Below are 12,554 nucleotides of genomic sequence, written 5' to 3'. Positions count from 1 at the left end.
TGAAGGGAGAACCAAATCGAGGCAGACGACCGACTTACAGTCGGCTGTTATTGTGACGGAAAGATTGGTCGGTAGACTGATTGACGGGTTACGAAACTTCCATACATATTAGCATTGAGCGGTGCCAATTAAAGAGTTGATTGGAGGACCTTATCCCGCCGCAGTATAAAAATGGCGGTGAAACTACATAAATAAAAGCTTAGTGGAGATTGGGACCGTTTTAGTGTCCGTCACGCATCGTCGACTGGAAAGGTGTGCGATAATGTCTTGAAGTAGGTTTTGGGGACGATGGCGCCAAGCGAAAAGATTCGATTGGTTACAGGCGTTGAGCATCATGATCCTTGCACCACCAGGTGATTAAGGATTCTGCCGATGATGGGAATTGAAATAGCCAATCAGAGTTAAATAATAATTATTCCAAAAGGCGGCTTAGTTGATCAAGGAGGATGGCATTTGTAGCGGGGCCCACTTTCGGCCGCCTTATCCTTATTGATAATCCACCACGTTTCCAAAACATGCATTAATTGACAAGTCTAAAAGGCCGTCCCGAGACAATGCCTAACAGGATTGAGGAGACAAAGATTCGGCTTTCCTGAGCGTACTCGACACCGGTCTGATGAGATGGGGCGGTGAAACAGATCACATATCACATGGACGTTTCTGAATGAATAGTGGTTCCACTCTGCAGTTGGGCTACGCAGGAGGTGAAAAGTGAGGCTTCCACCCAAATTCGAAGCCAATCAAGTGCTACTGCATCATGTTGTACCAACATGTCGCTCTGCTCGCTATCACACCAGTCTTTTTTATCAAATAAAAAAAAATTCATTGAGATCACTGTCTGTAGCGTTGGGGCCTCAACCTCCACCCTTGGAGGCCCCTCCTAAACGTACTGTAACTGAACTTGGAGTACATATTCGAAAGTACCCTTTCTGTAGCAAAAGTCACCTTCTTGCAAAATGTCCTACACACGATGCTCTGCCACTTCGATCCGTTAACAAAACCGTATCATCCTGCAAAAATATCTTGATTGCCATTGTAGAACGTACATGTCCTCCTCGTCCACACACCACGCCTTGCTGCACTGACCGTGTTGCCGGATGGTCCCGCCATCCCTTTAAGTCCCGCCTTTCTGCTTCTTGCTCTGCTGCGCATCTGCAAGTGAACCACCGCGAATGACACGGACTCAGAAGATACCATCAAACCTCATGGAATCAATAATGGACGAGGAAGCCCAAGTCTGCCTACTATCCTAGTCTCTTCACAAGTGTCACCCAGTTCACAGTTTGTGTCCATGCGCCCCGTAGTATTTCTATATTGGAAAGAGAACCATATCAATTAGATGCTGCATACACACTCAATCTTGATGAGCTTTTCAAATTCAAGAACATCGTCCAGTAAACTACCAATGTCATCCTGTGGGTAGCCCAAAACATCGTATGAACTGTTCCCCTTTCGAACACACAATGATTTTATGAACCAACCCGGGTCATTTGGGGGATCATTGCTAGCCAAAATTTGCGCCACAACTTGTCGAAGACCTTGGCGGCTGGGACTTGCTATAAATCTCAGAGCGCCTATAGGTTTCTTGAACGGATACTGAATATCCACGAGTACTGAGTAGCCCATGGCACCGACGTGGGAAGGGACTGTGATCGAAGGCGTCAAATAGGGCTGTGAACCCTCACAGCCACCTGTAGGTAGTGCAGCACTCTGTTCTGAGAGAGAAATGATCATGGTTTGCTCTTATAGTTGAATTAGTATCATGATTATGGTGAAATCTAACCGAGAGAATCTTTCCGAATACCTTCTAGAATAACGGTAGGACTGTCCTGTGCTCCAAGTGATTCAGGCTCTTCCTCCGGGAAAGGTATGTCGATCGGTGCGCTGTCAATGCCCGATAGCGCAGGACTCTTCAAATCTGGTGCACATTGAACTTTCGTCGGGATGGGTATGTGACACTCTGGCAAGAACTCATGACGTAATTCATGGCCACAATCAGCAAGATGTTCAGAAATACGAGTGCTAGACATGTCATGTAAAGACTTGAGTGCCTTCAGCACATCCCCAGCGTATGTTTGCATGATCTTGACCCGCTCTCCATTTTCCGATTTGCAGGCAAATGCAACCACGTAGTCAGAACGCCTTTCGCAAGTCAGGATGTCGACCGTGTTGTTGAATAGAAAGCGAAGATTTGCTAGACTCTTGATTTCGCACCTAGCGTTTGGTCACGATAGAGCGCGCCACTAACATCTAACTGCCTCATATTTCGAAGAAAAGATCATGTTTGGCATAACATCTCGTACGGAGGTGATATCTTCATCGATATTTAAGCATACAACTCCAGTATAAAGGTCGCTTCGACTGCTGCTAGGTATGCCAGGACACTACGTTACCATGTCACTGCACCATTTTGCTACCTTACGTTGCTTTTCCACTCACGTAAGTCTTTGATAGGATTCCAAAGGCGCGCCTCATTCCTAAGTCAGTAACATAGCCAACGTGAACAATTATTCCAGTCTTCACATTTGAAAACAGGCCACAGAACCTCTTTGCAACCCCTGAAAGAAGCATTCGGAGTGAGCGAGATGTAACTGAGAATTTGGATCGGTGCACAATAATGTTCAGCAGAGCACAGCAAAGTGTTGTGCTTCTGAACTGGTATCTCTGAAGATATTCGTCCAGACCATATTTGCCGGTCCTTTGGAATCTGACGTTTTTTCCGGAATTGATTGCTTGTCTGCATGCCTACCGTGGGCATCGCGTACGAAGCCTATTGTCGGAATGAAACCGGGTAGGTAAGCGGAGCAGGGTGTGACATCAAAAGAATGCGGAGTTCCTAACAAGTTCTCAGGGTATGGGCGAGATTATTGGCGAGGAGGAGAATGGAAGGCCGGTTGGATGGATGAACCGTGCTAGATAAATGGCCGGCATTGTGTATGATGAGGTGTGAAAATGAGCTGTGTCAGGCTCAAATCTCAACCGTCATGCCAGACTTTTATTACATGGGCCAGGCATTCTTCTTATTCGCATCCTTGTTTACGGCTCTCAATTTGCCATAATAATGCACAGTATTTGTTTACCTCTTGCAATATGAGTTTTAGATAGCCTAGCAGTTCTACACCGCGTAACGTGAAGCTGGATTCTAACTTGAAGCCTCAAATCACTGAGCTGGCGCACCATGCCGAGTCCCATACTCTAAAACGGAAAGGGAAAGCCCAGAGTTGCCAGACACTATCGGGTACATGTGCGTAATACAGTATCCTAAATAAGCAGATAAACTACAAAGTTAAGTAACTATAACCGGCGTTTGGACAAGTACGCTCTTACAGGACAGTGAAGCTAGGCGTAGGAACAGACTCCAGAGGGTCGTGGCGAAAGAGCTACGGAACAGAAGAGGGGCAAGCAGGAAAGATATACTTGCGACCAGTGCAGATGAAGCTTAGATGTTCGTAGATTGGCAAAGGCCCAATATGCTGTTACTCATCCTCAGCCTGTACACCCCCTTCCCCTTCCCCCCTCCCCCCACCTTCCTTGATAGATTCCGATGTTGCGGCTTCATTTCTGAGCCGGGACCTGTCCCGCCATTACATGCAAACCATCCGTGCGTTGTCAACCAACCAATCGCATCAGCCTGATCCAGAAAACCTTAAAGGAGGGCTCCCTCCGACTTCTCTGCACGCCTACTGATCCCCTGGTGGTGTAGGAGACTCCAGCGCACTTTTTCGTACGTATCAATTGATCCATCGTTGTATGTCTGTGTGCTGATCACTTAGAACATCGCTGACAGCCAATCACTTAGCGCTGTTGTCATCACAAGGTATCTGTGCTGAAGTGGGAGACTGCTATCGGGTTGCACTGGGCGTCGTTGAACACCTCTACGTACCGAATATTGCGATCAGGATTAGTCGGCGGCATTTACGCGAGTCTAGCGTGTTTCTCCAGAATCAGCAAGAGGGTGGCATGACGAAGGTACTAGTCGACGGTGCAGATGACGAAGACGGATGAACCCCGAGCGATTTGGGGGTCACATTGCCAATTTACAGGCGACACATTCGTCCCACATCGCCGGCGTAATATATGGCCGGGAGGTTACGATCAGGCTAGTGCTACGGCGCACCGGCGGGAGATGTTCTGGTTGTCTAGCACGGATTGGCGTCAATCTTAAGCATGCCATAAGCTCATGTGATCCGCAAGCCCGGAGTGACGAAGACTTCGGTCGGGACAGAAGTACAGGATATAATGTTAAAGATAAACTAGAAGAATGTTTGAGCCTCGCAGTATCATGTATTATTTTCGAAGATCTTCATTTCATCAGTGTCATCAAGTTGTCAAGAATAGTAGGGTCCGTAGAGTTCCCGGAAGATAAAAAGGATGGAGTATAAAAAGCTAAATCGAATGAATTAAAATCGGAAAAGATCCGATTTACCCCCATGGGATAGGCGCATCCCATCAACCCTCAAACCCCCCCCCCCCCTATGGGATAGGCTGGTTCGCCGAGAAGATTACCCTTTTGAGGTTAGATCGGGTGACAGCACGACGCAATAGGTCACCGATGAACCCTCCACCGGGGCTTGAAGCCAAGCTGACATTCCTAGTCATTTTGATAGATAAAAATTCTCCTTCTTGAACAGGAGTCTGCGCTTGCAACTATTCGGAATCTTCAAGTGTTCCAATGTTTGAGGTACAGTCCGTTCAAAAAGTTTCCCGACACACACGCTAATTTTTAGCGCGTTTTTATACAACGCGTCCCGAACCCCCCGTTTTATTTTTTATCCTACACAACCATGGAACGCTCTTTTGGCACTGTTATTAGTGGCAATAGGAGACAAAAGACAGAGCTATCGACTGAGCAGCGCGCTGCTATCGTATCCAAGCATGAGGGCCGCCACACGCCTACTAAACTAGCGCGCGAATTCGCCTGCGCGCGTAGTACAATTTATGACACTCGAGCGCTTCAAACAGCATAACACCGTTAAATCCCTACCTCGCAGCGGGCGCCCTGTCAAGATTAGCCCTCGCGCTACACGCCAGATCTATCAGTTAGCCCGCCGGCACCCTAATTGGAGCTACCTAGCGCTTCGCTCGCAGCTACCCAATCCACCATGCAAAACGACTATTCGGTCAATTCTTATTATATACGGGCTTCGCAAACGCCGTGCGAGGAAACGAATACCTTTAAAGCCCTCTGGGGCGTTTAAGCGCTACCTTTTTGCTTTGAAATATCGCCGGTTTCGCACGTGGGATACGTGGATATTTTCGGATGAATGTTCCGTTGAAAGGCACTCCAAAACTATGGATTTTGGTAGCGGCTGGGTATGGCGGTTTACCTCGGAGGCCTATAGGCGTGGTCTTGTGAATATTGTGCCTCACGTACGGGATATATCACAGATGGTTTGGGCGGCTATCTGGCTAGGTGGCCGCTCAGACCTAGTGATTATGGAGCGTGATGAATCGGCAGCGAGGAACGGTTACACCGCGAGATCTTATATCGATGCGCTTGGCGAGGGTCTAGTTCTACACTATACCCCCGGCACTATCTTCCAACAAGATAACGCAAAGATCCATACAGCCGATATCGCGAAATCGTGGTTTGAATCGCACGGTATCGAGGTGGTAGACTGGCCGGCACACTCGCCTGATATGAACCCTATTGAGCCGGTGTGGCGCTTATTAAAACTGAAGGTGTTTAGTATGTTTCCAGAGCTAATTGACATGGGTCGATCTGAGGCAGGGTGGCAGTACTTCATAGAGTGTTTAAAGGCTGCATGGGCTACGTTGGATCAGGCTAAATTTGATAGCCTAATTCTCAGCATGCCTAGGCGTTTAGAGGCCCTGCGTGTGGCTAGAGGGTGGTATACTAAATATTAAATATCTAATATTATTTCTGGCAAATTATCAATCTTCTCATATAGTTATACAGTGGTAGGCTATATGGTTGGTGTAGAAATATATATTTGCAAATGGTAGGTAGGGCATGTCAAAATTACATAATCACGAGTGTCGGGAAACTTTTTGATAGAGGGTGTAGTACTGCACATTCAAATTGCAAGGGAAATGAATTACGTAGTGTAGTAACTAGCTCCACGAGAAGACATCTAATGTTCATTTCGCCTGAGGTGGAAAGCGCAACCACGGGAGGCAAAGGGCCCAAGCCAGCAGATGTCGCAAGGCATCCATGCCAAATCACGGAAATATAGTATAAACAATGATCCAGTGGTCCCGGAAACTTGGATTTTGAATTTCTCAGATGCCATGTGGAACACGCCTCGGCTGAGCTTGGTACTAAGCAGTCGATCCACCTACTTTCCCGGCCTTCTTCGAAACCAAGCGGATGGTCCATTTGCCCTCTTGAGATGTTAGTTTAATGGCATGTTCTGCGATGCTGTCGCCTTGCCATCCCTCTTCTATCTCAAGGTTGCCATAAAATCGTCGAGACCACGATAGCTTATCATTGAACCTTCGCACGTCAGACCCCTTTGATACTAGCCCCCCATCGATGTTGGGGTCGTTGGGTGAAAGTTCCACAAAGCCCCTTGTCGTGTATAAGCCAATAAATTCCTCCACGTGGAGGCTTCCAAGGGATTTAGCATCCAACTGCAACGCAAACATGAAACCAGAAACGAGGAGCTTGGGGAAGAGTGAATAGACCCCTCTCCACGTCATTACATTGAATAGAACCGACAACGGATACATTTTCATCATCGTCTTCAATGGGTGCTGCGATCCGGTATAGTATACTTGCAGGTTGAAGCTGCTGTTATGCGGTCTGCAAAAACCGAGCACCTTCGTTCTCGACGTTAGCATGTTACAAAGTCAGGCAAAAGAGAATCATACCTTGAGATCATCCCTGATGATTGGATTCTCAGGTTTATAACCCTCAGAATAGAGATATAAAACAACTGGATCAGGTTCGACGAGGTATCCACCTCTAATGATGGGTGGCTCCCCCGGCACAAATAGATCTACGCCGCATCCGCTGGTGTCCCAAGGGACTTCCCGCCCATGTATCTTTAACAGTTTCGCAAGGAGCCATGACCCCGATAGGAAGCCTCTGCTTTCGAACAACACCTTACGAAGGTCTTGGAAGTCCCGAAACCATTGGTCGCAAATATCCTCGATTGCTCCCCCCTCGGCCGACGACATCCCGCGCTACGGCTAGTACGTTGGTATTAATTTTTGCGCCAGGACCAACGAGGTCATTCGTCGCAAGATGAAATCGGAGCGTGAAAATGATTTCTCCAAAATTTTGGAAGTAATTGCGTTCAAGTCGAATTTGAGAAGAGGAAGAGCGCAAAGGGTAAGCTTTATAATGAAGGCAGCCTCGTCCTTAGTAAGCGGTTGAAAGGGGCTAGACTCTGTGGGGGATGGAACCGGATGGTATTCCGTACGGACGGTGGTGGGACTTAACCGGACCCTTACAAAAAATACTATTTTTTACGGACCCTCGTGGAGCGAGGGTCCGCCACCCATACGATACTGCTCACCCAAACGATATCGGATCTCCATTCAATCCAACCACCTAGTTCCAATGCGATTTTGTCGTAGGGCTGAATTGCGTTTCGGTGGTGAAAGCTGCTCTGGCATCCTGACGGTTTTATTTGTTCTAGGTGGGTGGTCATGATTTTGCATGCTGCTGTCTGGTTTGCCATTCTGCTGGGTCGATGGGTCCTTATTATTTCCTCGCTGAGAACGACCTCGACGCTGACGTTGTCTTTTGTGTGGCTTTGACTCATTGGTATAGTTTCTGCCAGAACCCAGAGTGCTCTTATTCTGCGGTGTCGAATTAATGTTGAGACCGCTCATCAAATTTGAAATATCCTTTCTAGTCATATTGACGAGAAGCGACTAGATCGTAGTCAGTATGGAAGATATGTGTTCAGTGGAAGAAGTCCGTGAGGAAGTCTGCTGGGATTCTTAAACACTCTGCGTCTTCATACTGGGTAGACAGACCATAGTGTATGAGCGCCTTGCTACTTACTCCCTGTGGTACTCTGCTGTGTGACGCTATGCGAGACTACGTCACTTGAACTACCATTCTTGAATGTGCTCAGAATGTCCCCGCTCGCATCGTTAGCTCCCCAAATCACCGGTAGCAATCGATGTTCAACAAGAATATGTAGGCACTCCATGTTAAGGAAGAAAGATCAATGAAGAAAAAAATCAATATATTGAAGATGGAGAGTTGACATTTGAAGTTCATTAACAATGTTATCATGTAGTTTTAAGGACCGTCTCGCTGCTCAGGACCCGCCTGCGGCGACTTTCCAACTATCAAGAGACTGGGCTGGCTTGGCAGCTACGTGGACCAATCAAGCGGTACTTATCTGCAGGCGATCCCCGGATCCCACAACCCCGGCCCAGGAGGTACGCTACGGCCTTACTCCTACTAGTAAACAAGACTTCGGTGAAATGGTCAACCATTTCACGCTTTTCGTCCGTGCACCCCGCAGTAAAGAGTCCGGTTGACTGCAACGACCTGTCCCACCATTACGGTCCATCTCCATGCCCTTATGTTTCCCGAGCAGTACTCCTACCATCGTATGTATTATTCTTTTAGATCGAGACATGCTTTCCACATGCTCAGATATCGGAGATATCATTTCTGTCTCTATATCTTCCAATAATGTTTATTTATCAGCACCGTCAGCAATCTCTGGTCATCGAGTCGATAGGGATTAGGGGTATCAGAAGAAGCAATGTGTCTTCCGTCACTCGACACGCGACGCATCGTTGCACCAATAAGTACGTAAAGAGAGGCGCTAAGACTTTTTGTTCTTTCCTAAAGGTATTCCGGCCGGGCCCCGGAGGGGGGCGCCAAAAAAATCTGGCCTCCCCCTTAAATTTGCAGAAGTGTACCCTCCGTCCAGCTACCCAACAGAGGCAAGTAGCGAACATCGCACACCCGAACCGAGAATCCAGGTCCCATACATATTTTCAGAGGCCATGACCGTGATTATGAACTAATGTTTCGCTTCACTGTTTATCATATACCAGGTCACGTTAAATAAGCAGGGATATGAATAAGATATGGGTAACGTAGCATAGATCTCATGGAAAAGTTATGCAGCCTTTCCTATTTGGACGCTTCATTAGCGTATTTGCAGAAAGTAAGATCATGTCACTAAGTCGTGGATTTTCGCAAATAGATCTACGAGCAGACCTGTCAATGTGAGCAAAAGGAGACAGAGTACAACCCAGCAATCACGACGGATCGTGATTACATTGAATACAGCCCTTGCCATGACCCGATGGCGCGACTACAGCCAGGGCTATACTTTCACGAAACTCGCTGCACTCGCATATATGCCTGATCCTATGCAAAAGCCAACGAAAGGTTTCACCCAAGACGCTTCGGTGACATAGAACCGCACCTGCGTTCTCTTCTACATCACTCTCCTAGACTATATTCTACATAGTGCCATAGGTGTCTCCGCTATCCCCCGAATCTCTGCGGCCGTAGAGCACAGTCAAAAGACAGATGCGGCACGCAATCGGGTCGATCTTGTCATGTCAACTTAATGAATACGATCAAGCCAGCGTAAGTCGCTTTACTAAACCACCATCAGAGTTCAAGCTGTGGCTCAACGTAATTATCCCGTGACATAAGGAGGTAGTCGCCCATACTCGAGCCAGTAATAATCTAGCCTCTCTCGGCCTCAGCAGGGTCAGAGCAGTGTGGTTTATCCCTAATGACCTTACGAAACTGGCCCTGGCCAGGTTGGACACCACATTCGTCGAAATTATAGACTAGCCGGAATGGTACACCTTTCAGTAGTGTCGCAAGCCGATGATACCCAGAAAGAGGGAGGCCTCGCATCTTCAGCTTTAATCCACTTCGATTCCTTTAGCTTCCGCTTCACTGGAGCAAGTGAGAGGGTGTTTTGGTGGGCGTGATGGAAAGTAATATGCCCAGTTCTTGCCAACATGCTCCCGATCGGCACCCGCGCGACCCTGCGCTGCAAATCAAGTCAATCTTTCACTTACGGATGATGAATTTCCTACATGCGTGTTGGTCAATTCAACAGATGTAAGTTCCAAGGGTGCGCGGAGCGATGTCCCGGTTGTCGTCATAGCGATATAGTGGTTGCTGGTTGATTGCCAAATATACCGAAAATAACTCATAGTTTTAGAGGAGAGATGTACGTTGGCCTGACCTACGGCAACGACTCGCCTCGCAAGTATGAGGACTGGAGACAGGCAGGTTGATTTGCACAGAATCAGGTGTTCGACACTCGTTCTCGGCACCGGCGAGTTTCTCAACTCCGGCACGGGTCTGTAGGAATCTCCCCATTCTAACATCATCCTAAGTTTGCGGAGCCCTTAACATGAAATATTATTTGAGGCCCCAAACCTGTGAAATATTCAACAGATATCAGATTGTTTTGAAGGGCCATGTCAGTGGGGGTAGGCTGAAGGGGGCTAAAGACCTGCCCGATTACTCCACATCGGCAGGAGCTGAGGTTGAGGCTCGGTGCTTTGCATACAGATTTGGCTCCCAACGAGCGGGTCTACCGTCCAGATGACGTCTCGTAAGGGTTGTATTCACAGATATGCGGTAGCATTCTTTGCAGTGCAGCTTCCCTGAAAAATTAAATGATAGGATCAAGAAAAAGAAACGCAAAGTCATTTGTCAGGAACAATCCTGGACTTGTGCTGCTCTTACATTTTAGGACCTTCCATGGCTGCGTCTCTGGTGTCAGCCCGTCCAACTATTTGTGTAGGGACTGTGGACAGTGTTTCTTGAGTGGTCCACACGCCGACCCGGATAAGCGCCTGGAGCGCCTGAAAATAGCCCGTAAATCGAGCGGGTGTAAGAGCAGAGGCAAATCTATCACCTCAATACCGCCCAGTCTTGAACGATGTACCCCACTGTTTTGTTGCGCATACAATTTATGTATGAGAAAGCACAAAGCGTGCGATGTAGGCGCATCAACTCTACAATCTTATGCCCGTGCCAGCGCGGTGTGCATAAAAGAAGGGTCTAGACGAGTACTTTATGGTCGATAACGAGGTATTAAGAAAGATTGATCTGTCGCTTTCCACCTGAGCTTGCTCAGGGGTACGGTGGTCAGTGCTACGGGTGAGACAATCCGACAAGCTTTTGATTCTTTTGAGACACAGACGTGCCTCCTTACCTTTTCCCCATTTTCTTTCATCCCCCTTTCACCGCCAGTTTTTTATTTTTCCCAACACCCTTCGCTATCCACAAATATTTTCGAACCGCTTCTCAAGCTCTCTGAACCTCCCATTTCACTTACCAGACGGCAGATCAAGCACTGCTTCTACAAAAATAGAGAGTACCAGCTACTCTGAGCAATCACCAATATGCTTGACTTTATATTCCAGTGCATATTTGGAACGCAGTCGAACAGGTCGCTGTCCCTTGCCAATCATAGATCGTCCGAGTCCGTTGCTTCTGAAATTGTCACCAAGATCCTCGAGGCCGACACACGCAGTTCACTCCAAAAAGAACTGAACGAGGTGATTCGCATCAACGGCTGGTCCGATACCGTAGCAAAAGCTATTCTGGATGGATTGCAGAATGCAATCAAGAACGGCACGGAGATGGCCCGAGCAGCGACTGAAGTTCTTGCTCAAAGTAAGAAAGCTGCTGCCAGCTTTGCAATAGATCATCCTGTTTATGCCACACTGATTGCACTTGGCGTCCTCGCATTATTGACGTCCTGGGCTCTTGAGATACTCGGCTTTGGGGAATTGGGACCTATCGAAGGTTCATTTGCGGCAGCATGGCAGAGAACGTATGCTGGGTACGTGCCGAAAAGAGATTTGTTTGGCTACTTTCAGAGACTAGGGATGAAGTGGAACTGGAGGCTTTGAAATTGACGTACCCCGGATTATCGGAGATGATGTGGTTTGATTACCATCGATAAGCATTATCTAACTGATCGGTGCGGAGTGTAACCTGCGTGGCTAAAATTTTCTGATCTTCATTGAGCTTCATTCTAATTTTTTATGCCTTCGGTTTCATTTTTGCGGTTTCTATGCTAAAAAGCCGCGACTTGAGAGTAGCGAATGATATCACGCCGTATCCCACTCTGTTTCTTTCTAAACCTACTGAGTGGAATCGACTTATCCCCTTGCCTTGAAGGAGGGAGGGCTCCCTCCAACTTCTCTCCCTGAGGATGTGGGGGGGTCAACCCCAGTAGTTACCACTGACTCTCCCGGGAATCGCCACGCACCCAACGCGTACGAGCGCGTCCTCAAAGAGTTCGTTCAGGATTATTAATTGATAGAGGTTGTTTATGAGGATCCTGATGGATAAGCGACCTATTGGCGTACTCCTACACTTGGCCAAATACATAGCGTCATCCCCCATAACCGCCCTCGCTCGCTGAACGCGTCGACCCTACCAGTGGCCATGATGGAGAATTTTCGCTAACTCTCAGAATGCCAGGTGCTGGTGTGCATCCCCTGCGGGCATGCTGTCCCACCTGCCTACCTTGATAGCCACCTTAAGGGACATCGTGAAGAGTGGCTAGGCCTGGAGAGTGGTTAGGCCTGGACTCGACCATGGCAATAAGAAGAAAGAGTGT

At 47.8% G+C, this 12,554-nt stretch overlaps 3 protein-coding genes across 3 annotated transcripts; 2 read left to right on the top strand and 1 right to left on the bottom strand.

Moving 5' to 3' along the window:
• Positions 1-1,335: 1,335 nt before the first annotated feature.
• Positions 1,336-2,081, bottom strand: N7473_011069 (uncharacterized protein; the record flags this gene model as incomplete). Its single annotated transcript, XM_057157008.1, has 2 exons — positions 1,336-1,742; positions 1,805-2,081. 2 exons carry the CDS (start codon positions 2,079-2,081, stop codon positions 1,336-1,338), a joined length of 684 nt encoding a protein of 227 aa, XP_057004302.1.
• A 2,857-nt stretch (positions 2,082-4,938) lies between these two features.
• N7473_011068 (uncharacterized protein) lies at positions 4,939-5,868 on the top strand (the record flags this gene model as incomplete). Its single annotated transcript, XM_057157007.1, has 1 exon — positions 4,939-5,868. The coding sequence occupies one exon, from the start codon at positions 4,939-4,941 to the stop codon at positions 5,866-5,868; it is 930 nt and encodes a 309-aa protein (XP_057004301.1).
• A 5,457-nt stretch (positions 5,869-11,325) lies between these two features.
• N7473_011067 (uncharacterized protein) lies at positions 11,326-11,838 on the top strand (the record flags this gene model as incomplete). The annotated part of the gene is made up of 1 exon (XM_057157006.1): positions 11,326-11,838. One exon carries the CDS (start codon positions 11,326-11,328, stop codon positions 11,836-11,838), a length of 513 nt encoding a protein of 170 aa, XP_057004300.1.
• Between the last annotated feature and the right edge of the window lie 716 nt (positions 11,839-12,554).

The sequence above is a fragment of the Penicillium subrubescens genome, assembly GCF_028828155.1.
Source record: "Penicillium subrubescens strain IBT 31985 chromosome Unknown utg000008l_segment0_segment0, whole genome shotgun sequence".
NCBI lineage: Eukaryota > Fungi > Ascomycota > Eurotiomycetes > Eurotiales > Aspergillaceae > Penicillium > Penicillium subrubescens.
Note: the sequence above shows the minus strand (reverse complement) of the source record. Positions and strands in the feature narration are given on the sequence as shown.